This window comes from Nycticebus coucang, chromosome 1, assembly GCF_027406575.1.
Source record: "Nycticebus coucang isolate mNycCou1 chromosome 1, mNycCou1.pri, whole genome shotgun sequence".
In the NCBI taxonomy this organism is placed as follows: domain Eukaryota; kingdom Metazoa; phylum Chordata; class Mammalia; order Primates; family Lorisidae; genus Nycticebus; species Nycticebus coucang.
Genome location: NC_069780.1, coordinates 49,208,352 through 49,230,953, shown reverse-complemented (window position 1 = coordinate 49,230,953; position 22,602 = coordinate 49,208,352). Strand labels below are relative to the sequence as shown.

Sequence of the window (22,602 nt, the reverse complement as noted above, 5' to 3'; positions counted from 1 at the left end):
CCCAAGAATTTGAGGTTGCTGTGAGCTGTGATGCCATAGTACTCTACCGAAGATGACATAGTAAGACTCTGACTCAAAAAAATAAATAAATAAAAATAAATTCATGTTTAGAAACTTATGACTGACACCCCCAATTTAGCACTTCTAAATAGAAGTCAAACTTGTCCAATTTGCTAGCTGTTGTAGGAGGAAATGGCAGCTGTAATTAATGCTGAAGATTAGGTGAAGGGAAGTCTTTGGATTCTTCTTACACATACTGCCTTTGTTCTCTATTTCCACAAATCATTGAGAGCTAGGTGGAGAATAGCATAGTGAAAATGTTTTATGAGCTGAGAAATATTCTTGGCTACTTTTCAAAGCTTCAGTAGGAAACAAAAACCATAAAACTGACATCCTAGTAAATCAAAATGAACTCCAAGAAAAAGTTTAAATCCAAATATTTAATCATAACATAATGAAATAATTTCATAAAACTTTATTATCTGCTAAAGGCAGGCAACACAACAATGGAGGAAAAATGATCAGGTACAGAAAATACTGAAGCCAGACTTTCCTAAAATATTCTCTTTTCCCTTCAGAAATCAAGCCCCTTTTCCCAAATTATTCCTATTCAAAAGACATATAGTGCCATAGACCAACAAGGAATTACGGTATCTTAAAACAAGGGTCAGAAAACTATAGCCATAAACCAAATCTAGCCAACAACTGTTTTTTCATTTGATTACACATTTCATATAACTGCTTTCATACTTTGGCAACAGAAATGAATAACTGTATTCATTTGATCGTATGGCCCAAAAAGATGAAAATATTTACTAACTGGCCTGTTACAGAAAAAATGTGCAGACCTCTATCTTAAAAAAGCTTCATTATGGTAATGATTACACACATTTTATTTCTCAATACTAGAAATTTCACAATTTACATTCATTTCCTTTTCACTCCTCTGATACCATGTCCTACTACCTCTTTTTATGGTTTCTAAAGTATAGATGAGCATCCTATTTTTTTTTTCTAGTTTACATTTTTAAAATAACGAAGAGTTCCAAATAGCAGGCATCTAAATTTGTTTTCTTAAAATCTACTTCCTCACATTCCCATAAGTCAATAATGACTTGGAAGAAACCCCCACACAAAAGACCTAAAGATAGCTAGCCAAACAAATGCTGCTTTGAGCAAGAATATTACCTATGCATGGTGCATGTAAAATGTAAGCAAATTTTCATTTTAAAGGCAAGATAGCCACAGTAAGAGGCTCTGTCTGAAAACAACAAAAAGTAATTTCTAATTCCTAGTAAACTGTTGCAAATGGCCATCCTCTAATGAAACTCACTCTTCTTATGGCTTTAGTATGCTGTAGTACTTAGTCACAAGATACAGATAAAACACGAACGAAAAAAAATTCATAATACTCTGCTATGGCTGTAAAACTATTATAAGAAAAAAATATCTGTTAACCTACCAAATGGCAAGTTGGTCAGAAAAGAAAAAAACCTGTTATGCATTCTTCATTGCTTCTTTTGCTATTTTCCTTAGCATTTCTGTTTATTTAAAGTGTACCAATGTGAAAACTCTATTATATGTGAGACAGTTAAGTATAAATTGAGAAAAACTGTTCACCAGAAAATAAGCAATGAATTTAGCAACTTTAAACATAGATATTAAAATGACAGTGCTTTAAAGTATTCACTAAGTGATTACTATTAGAGTGCCTTAAAAAAAAAATTCTTAAAATTTTTAGATATATGTGAATTTTTACCCTGAAATAAACATATTTTTTCTACCCTAACTCCTGATAGTATTAATATGTAAGGTAGCAGAAGTACAATTCAAGAACAAATAAATCAGAGGACATGGTTCTAGTCTTATGCAGGTCACAAAGGAGTTATGTACCTAGATGACTTCAAAGAACTATTCCATTTATAAAATTTTATGATTTTATGAAATTTTTAAAACCACCATAAAAATCACATTTAAAAACTTTATAACCTTTCTGAAAAATGTCACTTAGAGAAACAATACTTACAAAAATTTCCTCTTAGTTCTTAGTGTCATGAATCCACTGAACTTACTGAAATCAGAATACGCTGCAATACAGGCTACCCCATTTCCTGATTGTTATTTTAAAACTTGGCCTCTTTCCAGAAAGTTGCTAAGCCTGGAATCTTCATTTTCAAGGAAAACTGGCTTAGAACTTCTTACTTTTTCCCCTAACTGCTCTAAGTGGAAGCCAATTTGGGGCTATTAAGTACAGAAACAGCTTTACAAGAAAGAAGTTATTAATACCATAGATTCTCTACGACTTTTAGAGTATATCAATCAGTCAGCTTTTAAGTAAGCATTGAACTTTTTTCATTTTTTCTCTGTATTTATTTAACCACCTTTTTAATTTTCTAGACATAATTTTCCAAGGCATTATTACATAAAAAATTAGTGTTACAAAACAGAAAGGACGATTTCTCTTTCTCCCAAATAACAAAATTATTTTCTCAGATTAAATTTATTTTTTCATATTTTAAGTTTGTGAAATCAAAATGTCCCCTGAATTTAGTGATTTCTTACCATCATTTTCTCGGCATTTTCCTTTAGTGTGGGTACATAAAATAATGCAGTGTCTTGAAACTGATGGCATCTCAAACTGACAAAATACCATATTATCTGTCAACTGTAAAATACTTTTTTTTAATTCCAAAATGTTTTATTTAATCAGTTTCCCCCACTAGTATTTAAGCTCTGTTGGAGTACGCATTCATTTCGACCTCAATTACTGTATTTTAATCTTTATTAAAATTATTGTGTCTTATAAAAATACTAGAGGAATAAAGCAGTTATTAAATGACAGGTATTATGTGAAGCACCTTACATGTATTTAGTTCCAACAACTTAAAATTTGTTACTGTTATTATCTTCATTTTACAGATGAAGAAACTAAGCCGTGGGAAGGTTAAGGAACTTGCCCAGGTCTTCTTCAGTGTTTCATCCCTAAAACAAAGCCTACTGCACAATGAGCATTCAACAAATATTTACTGAGTGAATGAATGAATGCTTTCAAAGGAGCCTTAACAGCCAGTTAGACGGAGTCATTACTAATCAGTCACAGAGTAAATGTACAATAAACACGGCTTAAAAGATTAGTTAACTGCTTAGACCTGAAATGCTGGACTACGGGGTGTAATCCAAAAGCAGCTCAGAAAATCTGCTGTGGAGATACATATTCACCTAAATTCAAATCTCAGCTCTGCTGTTAGTGATCATGAGCTTCAGGAGCATATTAAAGCATCTAATATCAAGTTTTCTCACCTCTAAAAAGGAGACGAGAACAGGAACTACACCTCCTGGGTTGTGAAGATGAGGAGTTAATACAGCAAAAGGCTGTACTGTAGTGTGAGGAGTCCCAACAAACAGAGTCACATTATTTGGAAAGTAATTAACTTAATTAAAATAAACAAGAAGGCTTCTCTTAGGCTAGAGACCCTGTGTTTCAGAGTTATATTCCTTATTTCCAATCTGTCTAGTCCTGCTTAAAATTTGGTACTACTAAGTAATCAATGCCAGGTACTGAGGATGATTCAGGATCCTGTAACTGGCTAGAACGCACCAAAGTTGTTCCAGGAATTTCTAGGTTAGTGAATACTTCCTCAGTCAGAGGAGAGGAGGCCAACCCTACACCACTGCACTTCAGGTGATAGGACTGCTGTCTAAGACAAAGATGACTGACGAACTACTGCTACTTGATTTTCCATCCCCACCACAACCTTGAAAATGGTAAAAATTTATGTGAGCCAGGAGGTAAGACACAGTTGGCCAGTTCCCAGCTGTGTAACATCCTACTTTGTAGAGACATTCTTGTGAGGTTTTTCTTTACCTATGAAACACCAAAACAGTTTGTAGTACATAATAAGCACTAAAAGAATGCTACCTAATATTATTATTATCCCACCATAATTTATCTGACCTCCCTACCTAATGCCTCACTCCCTATCATGTTATCTATTTTCCAAAGGGATATGCTACCCTTAGCAGCATTTTCAATTTCAGTCAAAACACTATGCAAAGAGAATGGTACATTTCCTCTAACTCACACTGTAAAATGAGATAAAAGGCCTTAGTCAAAGGACCCATAATTTAAAGAGGAATATAGAAGAAATAAATATCAGGCTTAAATATATTTCAAGTCCCAAATATCATTAAATGAGGCAGGGAAGAGTAAGAAAACTGGTTATTATCGTCATTTTACAGTTTTATAAGCATGAAATATACCTCTTTTTGAAAGCACATAGATCTCTAAGGCTAAGCAAACAGTGTATCTATGCTCTATTTACAATATGCTGGCTCCAATTGTGAAAATGGTGGTTAAGAAATGGCTCCAATCCTCAGTTTCATAATTAATTACCATGTCTTCTCTTTAAGTAACATTAAATAGTCAAAATAGTTTGATTTAACAAGCACAAGACAGAAAAGACTAGCATGTATCATAATTCTTTGTTCAATTTGTTAAACATTTTGAACTTGAAAATTAAAATACTGATTGGAAACATAACTTCTTTATGCATTGTCATTTTGAGACTAGTTATTTGGATTTGATCTGAATATTATTACAGAAAACAAATAACAGCTTTGTGCAAATGAAATCAATGAATATTCCATAGCCGAATTTTATGTGGAAATGTCTCCTAGTTTATGGACGTTTTCTGTTTTCCTATTCTATGCATGTTAATTTTAACCATCCATGAAACTGGTTTAGAATTTAGGAATTTTATATTTCTGGTATATCCTTTTCATAGTTATTGTTTAAACTTCTATTAATTGTATTCAATTCAAATTGCCAAAGAACAAAAATACATGTGAAGCTTTCATTTATATTAGTTTTTAAGTAATACCAATCTAATTAGATAAAACAATTACTCTTAGGCAACACTGGTTCATCACATATTTAGGAAAAACAAAAAAACCCAAACTGAAAATAGAATGTCACTCTATGAGATTCTTTTTTTTTTTTTTTTTTTTTTTTGTTGTTGTTGTAGAGACAGAGTCTCACTGTACCACCCTCGGGTAGAGTGCCGTGGCGTCACACGGCTCACAGCAACCTCTAACTCTTGGGCTTACGCGATTCTCCTGCCTCTATGAGATTCTTACACAGTAATTAAAAACAAACTATGTAAGATTCAGCATAAATAAAGTACAACCCAAACTCTCTACTTTGGACCCCTCAGTATTCCATGAGTTCATCAGTGCTTCATCTTTGTTTTCTTGAATATTAATTAACTTGACAAATTGTGACCAGAAATTCTTCTATACAAAGGAAACAGTACAGCATTTATTTGTGTAGTCATGCTCCCATATAATGACGTTTTGGTGAACAAGGGACCATTTCAACAAAGGTGGGTCCATAAGATTATAATACTGTATTTTCCTGTAACTTTTCTATATTTAGACATGCTTTGATACACAATATTTATCATTGTGTTATAATTACCTACAACAGTATTCATTATATTACCATGTTCTACAGGATTTAGTAGCCCAGGAGCAATAGACTTTAACACATAGTATAGCAATAGGCTGTACCTGCAATCCCCAACCCCTGGACAAGGACCGGTTTGCAGCCTGTCAGAAACCAGGCCATATCATAGCCCGGGTGCCACCTTCCCTCCCCCCGGCCCCTGTCTGTGGAAAAACTGTCTTCCATGAAACTTAGGAACTTGCACCAGAGCAGGAGGTGAGCAGTGCAAGCAAGAAGTTTCATTTGTATTTGTAGCTACTCCCCATTTCTTACATCACCTCCTGAGCTCCACCTCCACCCTCACTCACTCCCTCTACGGAAAAATTGTCTTCCATGAAACTGGTCCCTGGTGCCAAAGAGGCTGGGGACTACTGGCCTATAAGATACATAGTGTAGTAGACTATACCATCTCGTTTTGTGTCAATATGCTCTATGATGTTCATCTAAGTTTGTGTTAAGGACACCCTATGATGGTCACATAATGGGGAAACTGCCTAAAGACTGCAATTCTCAGAATATAAGAACATCATTAAGCAACACATGATGTTCTCAATTTGAACAAGCTACTGAGATAGTCAGATGTTCCCTAAAAAGTTCAATATAATGAAGAATATTAGAAAAACTGATAACTAGTAGCTACAAATCATTAGTATCTCTAATATGTCTGCAAATTCCTACTGAGCCAAATTCCCTACACAAATAGGATATTTTTACAAAGTACCTTATCTGATTTTTCACAGCATTTTATTTCAAAAGCATTTTATGAGTACTCCGCTACATATCTGACTTCCCGCCTGGTTCATATTTAACAGTGTATCCCACCCTGTTCCTTTTTAGGCTCCAAAACCAGATGTCTCCAATGTCACATAAATGTGGCACGTCACAATACTTTAGCCAACTTCTTTTACTTCATTTGTAGTTAGGTAAACTTGAGCTATTCGTAACCCTTTATTATCATCTCAACTCAGAAATAGTACAAGTGGCAAGTAGGGCACTCCATCTCCTAATGATAGTTTCCTAGTGACGACTTACACTCTGATGAGACAGCTCTACTTAGGAAGAAAGATAGCAGCATGCTTCCTATTACATTTAATATTGAAACTTAAATGTTGCATTCACCAAAAATTTTTAAATCAATAATTACATCAGGAAGCTATGCACAGCTGGGCTCTACAGCTCAGAAGCTACAGAACTGGGGCCTGATTTAAGAAAAGCTATGCAGAAGGGTGGGGGGTCACAGGGTGTGACACACCTCTTCGGTATGGGACACAACTATAAGAGTGACTTTACCTAACAAATGCAATCAGTGTAACCTGGTTCTCTGTAACCTCAATGAATCCTCTCTGACCCCCCCCAAAAAGCTATGCACAAAGTACATGAAATTACATTATCCAACATGAAGTACATGGAGTATATATTACTTAAAAGATTTCTACGCATTAATAAGGGAAACAAAATAATATGCCTATGAACCATTCTGAGATATACATATACTCATATACACATATTAGTTTGAAATGACATCATAAATAATCTTCTTTGGATTTGGTATCAAAACTTTTAATACTAATTTATATTCTATTCTATCTTAACAGTTTATTCCAAAGAATTCTAAAATCTGAATTAAGATCTTATAATTGTGTTCTACTATAGGAAATAACTATAGTTAATCCATCTTTATTCAGTTTTAATTATTACATGTTTATAACAACCTTAATTTTCATAGATAGTACTAAGAAATCTGTTGATAATAAACTACAAAAATGAACTCAAATTCCCCAAACAGACATCAATGTGTTTTTATTAGTTAGATATAGAAGTTTTAGGAAGTGATTATATATAATAATTAATGGATTATAAAAGAAAAAAATTACACAAATTGAAACATGTTTTCTTTTAGGCTAAATGAACTAACAGGTAAAATTTACATAAGAAATGCAATTTACTCATTATTATTATGTACTGGCAGTGCTGTTAAGTATTTCTTACCTGCCCCTTTCAACTGCTAAGGCATCAAGTTCATCAAAGAAAATAATGGAAGGAGCCACTGCTCTTGCTTTTCGGAAGATCTGGTGGGAAAAGTACACATTAGCTAAAGATAAGTAAACTCCAGAAAATTTTGTAGCTGCATTTAGTTTGAAAATTGTACTGAGAACCAAATCTATTACAGACAAGTCAACCAGTCCAATTATTTGGTATAATGCCCAAGACTTTATAATAGATATATATTATAATAGATATAATAGATATCTTCTTCCACAGTGCTTACAGAGACAAGCCTACTAATGCATATTTGTACAGGTGAAAAGAAGGCAATTCAGTTAAGCAATCAGACAATCTCAATTAAAATCTCACCTCCACTACAGAGTAGCTGTGGACTTTGAGCAGGTAACTTTACCTCTCTAAACATTAATTTCCAATCTATAAAATGGAAATGGCCTATCTCAGAAGATTAAGAACTGAATAATAAAAGAATACAAAGCATCTGGCACAATGCCTAGAACATAGTAAGAGATCAATAAATGATTGGCATTATTAAATATTATAAACATATGTTTAAAGGAAAAACATAAATGTGTAAAATGAGCCTCAGACTAGCATATAAAATACCCATATACCCAAAAGCCATAAGCCTTACTTATTTCTTTGAATACTACATGGGAAAGCAATGGTTGATGTAAAGCCACAACAAGAAAATGGTCAAAAGTTGGAAGAGCATAGGTTGGCAGCAGCAGAAGTCAACCAAACTACCAACATCAGCGACTGGCCAATAGCCATGGCAGGCCTGTGGAAATGAACTAGAAAAAGGCAGCATAAGCAAGAAATTTGTATGTGTCTTATAACCTAGACCCCTATTTTTGTTCACAAGTAGTATGACCATAAAACTACAAAAGAAAATACTGCCTTTTTCATGCTGTCATTATCAATTAATATTTTACCAGAAGTCCCCAACTTCTTTGGCACCAGGGACCAGTTTCACATAAGACACATTTTTCAGGGATGAGAGGTTGGGTGGGATGTGAGCAGAGCTCAGGCAGTGATGCCAATTATGGGAAACAGTTGGCTGGTGGCTGTAAATACAGACAAAGCTGCTTCGCTGAATCTTCACTGAACCACCACTGCTCACTTCCTGCTGTGTGTCAGGTTCCTTAGTTTCATGGAAGACAGTTTTTTAGAGGGGAAGAGCAGGTGGGTGAGGATAGGCAGAGCTCTGATGCCAAGCTCCTAACAGGCTGCAGCCCGGGGGTTGAGGACAGCAGTTAATATGATTACCATTATCTACAATTTTAAGGGGAAAGAATATGACAAAAAGCCATTTAAATTTTTTTCTTACGACAAAGTATTCCAATCCTTAATCTCCTCACTGGTACTTCAAAAATAAGGACTATGCCTTCCATACTTGTTTGTGTGTTCTTGTCCTTACTCAGCAGCTGTGAGGACATAGGGTCCTTGTTGAGGGACCGTAATACTTTCTCAAGAAAGATGTGGACAAATTGCTGACTCCAGTTGCCTTGGCTCTGCATGTATTTACCCACTGAGTGTGTTCCTCTGTATGAAGCAGTGCCATTAGGCAACTGGCTTTAAAGTCCTGGCTTTAAAACTTAAGAGATGGAGAAAGATGCTTTTTCTAATCACCAAGAGGTCGAAGATGTAAAACAAGAAAAATAAGAATAGTATAGTGAAATTATCATATGCTAAGCTTATTCAATTTAAAGGCTTATAGTTACCTCATTTAAAGGATCTAAATCCCATTCTGGGATTAAGTGTTCTCCTTTGTAGATACTGACATATCATTAAAAAAAAAAAAAAAACAGAAATGCTGGTAGATTTTTAAAAAATAAAGGCTGTAATATGATGTTTAAAAATAAAACCAAAATATTACATGCCCAGGCGCAGTGGCTCATACCTGTAATCCTAGCACTATGGGAGGCTGAGGTAGATGGATTGCCTAAGCTCACGGGTTCGAGACTAGTCTGAACAAGAGCCAGAGCCAGACCCCCGTCTCTAAAAATAGCTGGGTGCTGTGGTGGGCACCTGTAGTCCCAGCTACTTGGGAGGCTGAGGCAAGAGAATTGCTTGAGCCCTCTGAAGTTGCTGTGAGCTATGATACCATCTACTGAGGGTGACAAAGTGAGACTGTCTCAAAAAAAAAAAAAAAAAGTATCATAGGTGGTCAAAACTGTATTTTCAAATAATAAGATACTATTGGCCTGAAAAAAATACGTACCACTAGAATTTGGATTTGGAAATTTCCAAGTCTGTTACCCAGAACAAAATGGCAATGACATAGGACATAAGTATGGCTCTCCTAGGCAAAGTGCCACTTAAGTCATAATCTTCTTACCTCTCTAACTGCTCTTTCAGATTCGCCAACATATTTATTCATTAACTCAGGCCCCTGTGTGAAAAGAAAACAACTATTCAGTGTCTTTATAAATGCAACCGTGTTTATTTCTTTCAATGAAAGAGAAAAAAATATACAAAAGACAGAAAAGCAATAAAAATCTGTTTTAATTAAATTAGTTCCTTTAGCATGCTCACTTTCACTGGATGTCGTTTATGCCTCAAAAATGTAAAGCCATTCTATGTTCCAAAAACTACACAACAATACAAAAGAAAGGCTTTGGCTAAATGTAATATTTTAATACCTTTAGACATCCGGTATACCTCCCTCAGTATTTTTATAATATGTCAGGCATAGCACTAGGCACAAATGATAGAAAGCCTGATTTGGAAGACCAACAAAAAGTTAACATCCATTCCCAGGCCTAACCAATGGCTGGTTCTGATCTGGTCTACTTATCAGATTCAAAGATGCACATGTTTTGACATTAACATTTCTGACTTTTAACATTTTTCTTTCTCAAGTACCTCAAATATCAGATATATAGTATTTTAAGAGAAAAGGCAGACTTTCTTTTTTACCACATACCTATTTTCTCAGGATGCACAGTCACTCCAAGAATGGAATATTAAAAAAAAAAAAAAAGAACACTGTCCCTAGAACCACAACTACTTCCTTCAGAGACTGATGTGACATTTCTCCCTTAATACTCAGCCATGGGGACTCTTCCCTCAGTGTACTAATTGTTCCTTCCAGTATTTAGCCCTGTTGACAGTTCCCCATACAACCCCAAATCTCATGAACGTGTGTGTGTGTGTACACTGCTTTCTCCTCTTTGCAGATGCACAAACACAATACACACACACATACTTACTTCACACAAGATTCGTATTCTGTTCCATGCAGATCATCAGTTCAGACAATTGAGGGGATGTTACTGGACATAGGCTTGAGTATTTTCCAAACAACTGACATCAATTTTTAAAAATCTGACTGATTCAGACATATAGGCAAACCCTAGAAGAATGTCAATCAATCCCACAAATTGGTATAGGCTGTATTCAGTTTCACTTAAAATATCATATTAGAAGACAAATTAGCATACAGTATGACAAATACCCTGACAGAATTATGTACAGCTACTATTGAAACATTTAGCAGAAACTCCTGAGTCAAAGAGTGTTCATTCCTAGAGAAAGTAACATTTCAGGTGAGTCCTCCGTTGGTTTATTTATTCCATATGCTCAAAAACATTAAATACATTAAGATTTAAGAAGAAATCAAAAAGGTTTCTGATGATCAAAAATAAATACTCCCATATGCACTTTAACTGTAGAAGAGCTCTCGGTCATTAGTCAGTTCACTGACTTTTAAATTATACACAAAGCTAACACACTTGAGTAGAACTGATACAAGAATTTAGTACAGTTGAAGGATAGAAGAAAGGGAGATTGCAGCAATCAGTAAAGCTAAAGTGGGAAGATGAGTGTTCAACAAAACAAGTTTGGATTTTACCCTGTAAGCAATGGGAAGGGTTTTAGGAAAGGTAACTGATAATAAGGATTTTACTGAAAGATGATTCTGACCACAAAATAAAAGATGGTTTGGAGGGACATGGGGCCAGAAGTAGAGAGACCAGTTATAAAATGATTAAAACACTGAAAGTGAGAAATGATGAGGAACAGGATTAAGGCAAAACAGTGCAATGGAAATGAGAAGATATTTTTATTCCACAAAAACTATCAAAAAGATAAAAATCAATTCAATTTGTTTTAGGTACAAAGATGTACCTGGAAGGCAGGCACCCCGTAAGCTGAAACCAGGCTCGCTAGCCTGTGAAGGTGAAAGAGAGTGAGGTCCAGAATAATTCAAATTTGACTTGATAGTACTATTTTTGATGTTCACGATAATGATTTAATTTATCAAGGAAAAAAAGGGTGCTCAATATATTCAGTGTAGCAATTCTCACAAATAAATAGTTCACAAGGACTCCACTATAACTCAAGACTTTACCTTACAAATGCAAACAATGTAACCTAATCATATGTACCCTCATATTAACCTGAAATAAAAAAACAAAGTCACCATGATGGCTGAATAGCAGGTAATCCATTCATATTCTCCTAATAACAACAAGATGCCTGCACCCATGCATAGTCAAGAGTCTCTCCACAGGAGCCTCTGAATTCATGTAGGATTTTGTGAAAACCCAATGGAGCAAGACATGGAAGTGTTGTTTTGAGAGTGTAGACCAACACCCAGTTGGCTGATCTGCCCTGCAGAGCCTGCTTCTGGGTCCAAGCCCAGAAACAGCCTAGTCCTCCATGCTTGGCTTGGCAACAGATACATTTGGCCTTAAGCCTGCAACCAAAACCATCTGCCAAGAGATCCAGAAGGAATTGCACGTTATTAGTGCTTCAGCTGAAATGCTTACATTGGTCTCAGAAGTGAACATGAGAGCTGGCCTGTGGCACAGCTCCAGGATTCCCCAATTGAGATCCCTGATCAGAGATGCTTGTAAAGGACCCAGAGAGAGTGATATGGTTTGAATATTTGGCCCCTCCAAATCCCATGTTGGAGGTGGAAGCCTGGTGGGAGGTGTTTGGGTGATGGGAGATTACTCATGAATGGCTTGGTATCTTCCCCATGATAACACGTGAGTTCCCAGTTTATTATTAATAGTTCACATAAGAGTTGGTTGTTTAAAGGAGGCTGGTACTACCTCCTCCCTCTTTTGCTTCGTCCTTCACCATGAAACATGTCTACTCCCACTTCACCTTCCACCCTGACTAAAAGCTCCCTAAAGCCCTCACCAAGAGCACTACTGATACCACACTTGTACTGTCTGCAGAACCGTGAGCTAAATAAAGCTTTTTTCTTCACAAATTAACCAGCCTCAGATATTTCCTTTATCGCAACACAGAACGGGTTAACACAGGGAGTCTCATCCATATCTAGTAGCCCCAGTTTGAGCCTTCCTAACAGGCTTGTCAACCTCCTTCTACAACAGAAACCAGATAGGCCCAATTTCAGCTCTGGTACCTCTTACTACAGTTGGAAAACTACCCCACCTGTACTGAGACCGCCTATCAGATGCATGCCAATGAGATGGGTTCTCTAGCCTCCATGTCACAGCATAGTCTGAGGGGGTCAGCCTCAGCAACAGCCTCTCCAGCTCAAGTAGAGGAACTATCCCATTTGTGCAGCATCCTCCTGGAAAGCAGGCACTGCATTTAAGCTGAAACCAGGCTCTCTAGCCTCTGTTGAACAGCAGATCTATTCTTAGGTCCAGCCCTCCCACTGCAGTAAAAAAGAACTATTTTGTCTATACAGGGATGCTGAGAGCACATGCCCCTCTGAGCAACTCAAGGCAAATCAGACAAGCCCACTAGCTTCCTTTCCGCAGCAGACCTCAAAGCAGCTCAGTCTCAATTTCAGCTCCTCTTGTGCAGAGATGTGCTAAAAATAAAAGGCATACTCATCTGAGCCACTTGGACAGTCTTCTGCACTCAGATCCCTGGCCAGTGTTTCCACAGCCCCTAGGGCAGTGGTTCTCAACCTGTGGGTCGTGATCCACAAGAACTCTATTATAAAAGGGCCATGGCATTAGGAAGGTTGAGAACCACTGCCCTAGGGCCTTCCCAGGTCCATTTGAACCAAAAAGCTGCATTAAACTCGGGCTTAGAGTATCTTCATATGCTGAGTTTGCTCAGTGGTCACAGTCTCTGGAAACACGGCAGTCAGTTGGCTTTGAATCCCTGGGAAATCCACTGAAGAATGACAGACACAAACAAAGCTAAACTATAAAGACTACAAAGACTAAAATAAATACCTGATCCCTCAAAGTGTACTTGTCACACTTCCACAAGCATCAAGAATATTCAGGGAATGGGCAGTGCCTGTGGCTCAAAGGAGTAGGGCACTGGCCCCATATGCCAGAGGTATCAGGTTCAAACCCAGCCCGGGCCAAAAAAAAAAAAAAAGAATATTCAGGGAAATATGACCTCAACAAACAGACAAAATGAGGTATTAGTGACCAACACTAAAACGATGGGTAACTGTGATCTCTCAGATAAAGAATTAAAACTAGTTGTTTTAAGAAAACTCAATGAAAATCAAGTAGAGAATCAATTCAGAAATTTATCAAGGAAATTAAACAGAAAAATTGAAATAATAAAGAAGCAAACAGAAAAGCTAGAGCTGAAAAATTGATACATAATGTATAAAATGGAATGGAGAGCATCAACAACATAACTGAACAAACAGAAGAATCAGTGAGCTCAAAGACTATTTGAAGACACACAAATAAGAAAAAAAAGAATAAAAAGGAATGAATGATGCTTAGGACTCTATAGACAAACAGCCAAAAGAACAAATATTCAAATTATTGGAGTTAAAGAGGGAATTTACCAAAAAGGGTAGGAAGTTCATTCAGAGAAACAACAGAAAACTTTCCAAATCTGGAGAAAGATAGAAATATCCAAGTATAGGAAGGTCAAAGGTTGTCCTATTCAATCCAAATAAGAATAAACCAATACATATTATAATAAAACTAATAAAGGTCAATGAGGGGAAAATATAGGATCCTCACTACATAGCAGAAACAGTGCTGTGCCAGCCTGGAGTATTCAGCAAAATTGTTACAAAGTAAACTAGACAGTTACCAAAACAACAACCGGGCCTGGGAAATTTTCTTGGGTGCCCCAGCACTTTCTTGCCTTGAAATAGTCACTCGGATAGACCCTGACTGCTTTGTAGATTCTCTGGAGGTTATTTATTTCCCCCTTCTGAAGGTTCTATAGTGCACTTTAGCTAACTGTAATATTAGCTAAATTTTAGTATTAAATTTTAGTATTAATATTAATACTAAAATCTCCACCTAATGAAAAACTATAATACATTAACATGAGTTTCATGACAGCATATGACAATGGTACTGTGGCTGTATGACAGCTTTTACTGTGAACAAGCAAAGATACAACTAAAAACTTTGTATGACTCTTTAGGAAGACATAATTTAAGGCAACACTGCAGGGCAGGCAAAGGTCAATTTTGCATGAAGCTCCAGTGAAGAAATTGCTGTGCTGCACAGGAATAAGCATCCTTGTAAGCAACTATAATAAACTCATGTAACTCTTCAAGCTGATCTTGTTCAAGCCATTCTTTGCTCACTCGGTTCCCTCTCAGTTTAGAGGCCAGTTTCTCTATACTGTTCCAGGATTTTCACAAAACAGTCAAAGAGGAAGAGAACCCTGAAAGTAGCAAGAGAAAAGTAGCAAATAACATATAAGAGATACCAAATAACACACAGAAGCACAATTCTCAGAAAAAAACATTACAGTCCAGGAGGGAGTGGGACCATATATTCAAAGTGCTGAAAGAAAAAGAAAATTGCCATTGAAGAATACTATCCCCAACAAAGTTATCCTTTACGAATGAAGAAGAGATAAAGCTTTCCGAGACAAACAAAAGCTAAGAAAAAGTTTCAGTAACAGACTTGTCCTACAACAAATGCTAAAGGGAGCTCTTCAATCAAAAGAATGTTAACGTGATTGTTATATTAATATTGTAATTACAGCATTTAAACTATTTACATCTTTAGTGAGAATAAAAGCCAAAACTATTAAAAATAGCTACAACAAAAGCCTCACAGTAACCACAAAGCAAAAACCTGTAATAAATACATTAAAAATAAAAAGCAAAGAATTAAAACATACTGCCAAAGAAAATCACTTAACCATGAAGACGGTAAGAAAGAGTTACAAAACAACCAGAAAGGTTAAAAAAAATGGCAATAGTAAGGCCTTACCTATCAATAACACTGATCAATAACACTGAATATAGACTACATTCTTTAATTAAAAGATAGGCTAAATGGAATAAAAAATGAGAGTCAACTATATGCTGCTTATAAGAAGCATACTTCACAGATAAAGACGAACACAGACTAAAAGTGAAGGGATAAAAAATGATATTCCATGCAAACAAAAACCAAAAAAAAGAAAGAAAGCATCACAACAAGAGGTCAATCTACAAGAGGTCTTCAAAATGTTCATGGAAAATGTGCATTATGAAAAAAACTATGCATAGATTTAAAAACATTTTTCCATCAAAATGAACTCATACTAACTTGTTACATCACTGTCTGAACAAGATTTAGTTTGACACACTAAGGGTAAGATACCAGTTTGAAAAGAGCCCCTATCAGAACATGAATTCTGCTGAAATTGAAGAACAAATACCAAATTTAGGATGAAGTGTGGGTGAAAGAATGTTTGAATCATTGATGCTTTACAAAAAGTTAATGAGGACAATGCTCCATCGGAAATTTAAAAATGGCAAACTCATTTTAACAAAGGATGAGACAATGTTAAAGATGAAGACAGAAGTAGTAGATTATCCACATAAATTTATGAGGGAAAATTAAATCTTGTTTGCACCTTAACTTAAGAGGGTCATCTATTAATAGCACAAACAATAGTGAAACTAAAGACACCTCAATTAGTTCAGCTTACATAATTCTGACTGAAAAAGTTAAAGTTGGGCAAACTTTCCACTTGACAAGTACCAAAAGTTGTACCAAAGTTGTTGTGCCAAAATCAGCTGTAAACAAGAGCAGAGCTTTCAATTAAAGTTTTAAACAAGCAACATCAAGATCCTGAAGCATGTCTTCAAAGAACTTTAACACTATATGAAACACAGCATTACCAGTACAATCCTGAAAACTAAGCATAATCAAGGCAATGGCTATCAAGAGGTAGAAGTAGTTCAAAGAAAATGCAGAGTGGTTAAAACTAAAGATTATGGCAAGTTTGGGGTGATTCTCAAAGAATTTTACTTGTTGACTTTCTAGGAGCCAAAGAATGTTAACATCTTTTTATTAAGGGAATGTTTATCAGAGAAAACACCCAGGAAAGTCACCAGAGCGTTGTCTTCCACCACAACAATGGTCCTACTCATTCTTCTCCTCAAATCAGGGCAATTTTTCAAAAGTTATAGTGGGAAATCATTATCTATCCACCTTACAGTCCTAATTTGGCTCCTTCTCACTTTCTTTTTTGTTTCCTAATCTTAAAAAAATCTTTAAAAGAAACCCATTTTTCTTCAATTCACAGTGAAAAATAAAGTACATTTACATGGTTAAATTCCCAAGATCCTCAGTTCTTTAGGGGTGGACTACTCTCCACCACAGTGAGCCTGTAAGATGGCCACCTCAAAATCAAAAGGCAAGTCTCCACCAAACACCACATCTTCCACCACTTACATCTTGGAATTCCTAGCATAGAACCTGAGAAACAAGTTTCTGTTGTTTAAACCACTCAGTCTACGGCATTCTGTTACAAAGACAACTACCTCTACAATGGCTGCTTCCAAATTATTTAAACGTGATACTACAATAACAAATGAGTAAGTTAGAACATATGGCAATCAGGATAAAAAAGTAAAGAGGAAATTAAAACACAGAGAGAAAATATCAATGTTCAGGTTAACAAAATCTGTCTACCCCAAGGATGCTTCTATCCATCATGTTCCACTAGGATGAGGTATCTAACAGCATCAACATAGGAAACCTTAAGTAATGACAAAGGTGTTTTTATCTTTTTGCCTGATTTTTAAAAATTAATCCAAGATGATTAATCTTTTAAAAAAACTATTTAGGAGTAATTATATATAGTTTAATATTTGAAGCTAATTAGGGGAAAGATACGTGAAAAGAATTATAACTTTTTTAAAAACTATTATTTAATATACTTTTGCATCTTTCACTAAAATCTTCCAACAACCAGTGAATACATTAAGTAAACAAAGTTATTAAATATCTGTAAGTAAATAAAAACTTACTTGGCATAGTGCTTTCAATGAATAAATATTATTGATAATTAATATAGCAATCGTCTGTACAAGCAATCATAACTTCAATTTTACCACCAATAATTTAATTACCTCAATTTCCTAAATAATAATAGCCCCCAAGTAGATTTAACTTAAAGACATTACAGCATTAGTTATGTTGATGTACAATGCTCTCATTTTTTAAGGACTGAAGAAATAGCAAAAATATAATATAAATCAATCTTATAAGCTTATTTTTAGACACAAGTTAGACTATATAACAGGGACACAAAATGTACACTCTAAGCCATCATTGAGGTAAATAAACATGAACGCATTTTCCCAGGTATTGTGGAATGGAGAATATGAAATGTAAAGGACTAAATAGTATTTCAGGCTCTAGAGGCCACATACAGCTTCTGTCACATATTCTTTTTATTTTAAACATCCCCTTAAAATTATAAAATTTATTCTTAGCTGGGGGAGGCCAAAGCAATATAGGGGGCAGGCTAGATTTTGTCTCAAGACTGTGTTTGCTGACCCTTTCAATTGTAGAGATTTCAATTGTAGAGCTGTTGTCCCAGCTACCTGGGAGGCTGAGGGAGGGTCAACTGAGCACAGGGGTTTGAGGTTACAATGAGCTATGAAGATGCCGCTGCACTCTAGCCCAGGTGACACAGCAGACTCTGTTTCAGAAGAAAAAGGAGAGGGGAGAGCCTTAGGAGTCATTTAGTATAAACTACCTCACTTAAAATCTGAGGCAAAGTTGAGTAATACAACCAAAAGACGTAGATCAAGTTAAAAGGCAAAAATGATGATAAGAATATCAGATCTTGGTTTTCAGATGAGTTCTCCTTCTAAAAATTATGTCTTCTCTTTTCTTCAAAGCCTTTAAAAAAAAGTCCCCTTAAGATTTTACAAAGTACTACTAATTTAAATTCAAAGGTACTTGTGGTCAGCAGATCAAGTAGGAAGGGTGAAGTTTCATTCCTTCTAAATAGATGCTAGCATAGGTTAACTTGAAAATAAGACTAGATAAAATTGTTCTTTTCTAATTTAATTACCAAATAATTTGGTATGTTCAATCTGTTACATTTTACCTCAAAGAAAGCATGTGCTTCACTGATAAGAGTGATCAAGAAAAACTTCCATTAATAAGTTAAGTACCATGAGTTGACTTATTTTGGAAGTGTTATTTTTAACGTTCCATGGCCAAGATTTCGAGTGTTCAAGTTTACGAAACAACAAAAATATTATAAATACATAGGAAAATATTTGTCCAGCTGTTCTATTTATCTGGTGAGAACTAATCCTGATTTATCTTTTACTGTTTCATTATTTTACATCGTATCACTCACAAATTCAAGTATAATATTTACACCTCATGTTCTTACAATTCTGCCCCTTTAATAACTACTAAGTTTTCTTCAGTCTTCCCAAGGGCTTTTTAAATGTGTCTGACACCTGCCTGGTGCTTTTGGCTATTACAATTCAAATCAAGTTTTTATATGTTCTAAAATGTCTGGGGAAGACAAGTTAACCTAAGTGTTAACTATGGTTAAATGTTACGGAATATGTTCATAAAAACTCAAACTCACATGAGATGGAATTATGTATATGTAATGTAAGTAAATAATCTTGAAAATTACTAAGTACAGCATCAGCACATACAGAAGGCCATTCTGGGAAAACACTTCAAAAAGTTTGAAAATACACATTAAGTAGTAGGCAAGAAATGCTGTGGCCAAATAAAAAACCTGAAATGTGAGAGGAACTGGCAAGGAAGAGAACAGAATTCAAGTTGTTCCTCTCAAAAAGTAGAATATAAACCTTCCTGACCCTTCATTCATTTAGAAAACAAAAACGGCATGTCTCTTCAGAACTTACAAGATGTAAAGATGTAAAAAATAACCAGTCATCTCTCCATCAGCTAATACATCTGAATAAAAAATTTAAAACAAAATCATTTTCTATTAGACTTCTTATAAATCTAAAAGCATTCTTCTCTTTCTAAATCTAAGTCTTCTTATATTCCAAATAGTAAAGGTTTTGTTAGTGTACTTCTTTTAGAATTGTTTTGCTTTTAGCTAAATGTTATTTCTGGAATATTTTTATGTCAAGACATCTTTTTAAAATATCAGTTGTATCAACTGATATAAGCCCAACTTGAAAAAATAATTAACATAAACAGCCTTAACATATGATGCCCACGTCTCTCTCTCCTTTCTTTTCTTTCTTTCATCCCTTTCTTTCCTCTCTCTCTCACTTTCACTCTCTCTCTCTTCTACACATTCAGGGAAACAATTCTTGTAAGAAATGAACAAACTATACAAATGATCCCTGAAAGTATAGTCTTGAACTGTATACTTTAAATGGGTGAATTGTGGTGTGTGTGAATTGTATCTGAATAAAGATGTTATTTAAAAAAAAAAAAATGATGCTCCAACTTTAACACTGTAGTTTGCACGCTGTACAAACAATAACAAATTTAAGTAAATCTGATCTAACTTCTACATAAATTCGTAAAACTGACAAAGGAAAATTAACTATTGCTTTTGTCCCAAGAATTACAGGTTAGTACTAGTTATTCCCTAATAGCCAAACAAGGACAAAACTATAGATGTATTTAATATTGATGCTGATAACTACAAATTCACAAAAATGCATGTAATACAACTCTATTTGGAGAAACAAAGGTAAATTTTAAAGTTGAAACAAAACAAAACCTTAAAGGAAATTAAAATTAAATAGAAACTCGGAAGTTTTCAGACTCTAGATGAGCTCAAGTGGTAACAAACCCATAGAAGGCTTAGGATCCACAAAAGGCATAAAACTGGACGTAGTTCCTGGTAAGACCCTAAGTTAGAAGCTGCACCCAAGGTGAAAGAAAAAAATAACCAAAACACTAAGAGAAAGAGTTCTTTATAGTGTTGGGGTCTGGGTTTGGGGCCAGAACTAACATACACCTTTATAGGTTTCAACTTAGAAGTACAGTGAAAAAGGCAAGCTTGAGGCAGGACCAAATCCAGGTCCCCCTCAAGCTTCTTCTCTCAGTAACTTTTCACTATCATCATAGAAAGGAGGATAATGAATAGGGGAGGTGTCCTCCAGGGCTCACACCCATAGGACCTACAATCTTCAAGATTTCTTTTCTGTACTCTATTCATCCTATTCATTACAGTACAGAACTCACAGCTGACCTTTTTGAAATAAATTACTTCACTGAATGTCTACAATATGCCCAGATCTATGATTCTAATCTCAAAACTTTTTACAGATTTTGTTTTAGTGAGATTTATAGAAAAATTCAACAGATAGCACAGAGAGCTTCTATATAACTAGCCATCCAACCCACACCTGCACGTTTTCCCCTATTATTAACTTCTTCCATTAGCATGGTACTTGTTACAATTAATAAACCACCATTGATATATTAACTAAAATCTACAGATGTTCAAATTTCCTTAGTTTCCTTACCTACTGTCCTCCTCTTTTTATTCTAGAATCCTATCCAGGATACTATCATACAACATTTACTTATGTTTCTTTGTCTCGTCTTGCTTTTTTTTAAAGAAAGTCTTACTTTGTCACCTTCATTAGAGTGCTGTGGAGTCCTAGCTCACAGCAACCTCAAACTCTTGGGCTCAAGCGATTCTCTTCCCTCAGCCTCCCCAGTAGCTGTGACTATAGGTGTCTGCCACAACGCCCAGCTATTTTTTTTTTATTTTTTTAGAGACGTGGTCTCACTCTTGCTCAGGCTGGTCTCAAACCACCGAGCTCAGGCCATCCCTGCCTCGCCCTCCCAGAGTGCTAGGATTATAGGTGTGAGCCACTGTGCCCAGTGGTTTCTTCTTGTTTTTGGCAGTTTCTAAGACTTTGTTTTTGATAACCTTCACGGTTTTGAGGAGTACCACCTAGTCAGATATCCTACAGAATGTCTTTCACTTTAGTTTGGCCTAAGATTTTTCTCATGGTTAGACAGAGCTTATAAGCATTCAAGAAGACCAGTAAAGCACTGTAGATTAGCTTTGGGATTAAAGGTAACTACCTACCACTGTTAAAAGATTGTCAATATATCTAAAATACTTGTGCTTCCCAACTGGCTAGAAAATTTCAATGTATGCCTACTTTTTTTGGATCACTTTCAAAATATGTAAGACAACCCCCCCCAAAAAAACCCCAAAATACATAAGACTTATTATTTCAAAAGTTCAAATTAAATTATAAAACTTAAATTCCTTAAAAACCTAATATGTATGCTGAAACAAAAAGGCAACTTTTTCTGTATAGCAAGTTAAAACTCAATAGAATAGAATGTGAATTCCTCACTTCTTTGACTTCATTTTCTCATACATAAGCTGAATGATGTAACACTCCTCACAAACATTAACAAGACCAAATGAAAAGACCAATGAAAATACCGGGAGAAAGCAAATAATTTTTTCATGTCCCCAACTTTTATTTTGAAAATTTTTAAACAAGTAAGCAAGTTAAAAGAATATACAGGTTGAGCATCCTTAATCTGAATACTGATATTTGAAATGATTCAAAATTTGAAATATTTTGAGTGCCAACATGACACTGAAAGGAAATGCTCACTGCAGCATTCTGGCTTTCAAATTTTCAGATTAGAGATCCTCACCCCCAAGGTACCACGTAACCATTCCAAAATCTTAAATTCCTAGATCTGGTCCTAAGAATTCAGGATAAAAAGATACTTAACCTGAAAAATGAACACTCGTTGCTCATTAAGTATGTATATCCCCATTCAGATTCAAAAATTGAATACTGTCAACCTATAGTAAATAAAAATTCACATTAAATAAAAGTAACTAGGATATACAAAAATCTCTGAGTTATACACTCAATTAAGATAATTTCTTTTTTTTTTGCAGTTTTTTTTTGGCTGGGGCTGGGTTTG

At 35.3% G+C, this 22,602-nt stretch overlaps 1 protein-coding gene across 2 annotated transcripts in view; it reads right to left on the bottom strand.

Moving 5' to 3' along the window:
* The window catches only part of SPATA5 (spermatogenesis associated 5), a 351,563-nt gene that overhangs the window by 209,066 nt on the left and 119,895 nt on the right, over positions 1 to 22,602 (bottom strand). For both annotated transcript variants that reach the window (XM_053575876.1, XM_053575969.1), the window contains exons 12-13: positions 9,849 to 9,902; positions 7,493 to 7,572 (exon numbers count right to left, since the gene is read on the bottom strand). In XM_053575876.1, the coding sequence (XP_053431851.1) occupies positions 7,493 to 7,572; positions 9,849 to 9,902 (134 nt within the window). The remainder of the gene's footprint in view (positions 1 to 7,492; positions 7,573 to 9,848; positions 9,903 to 22,602) is intronic.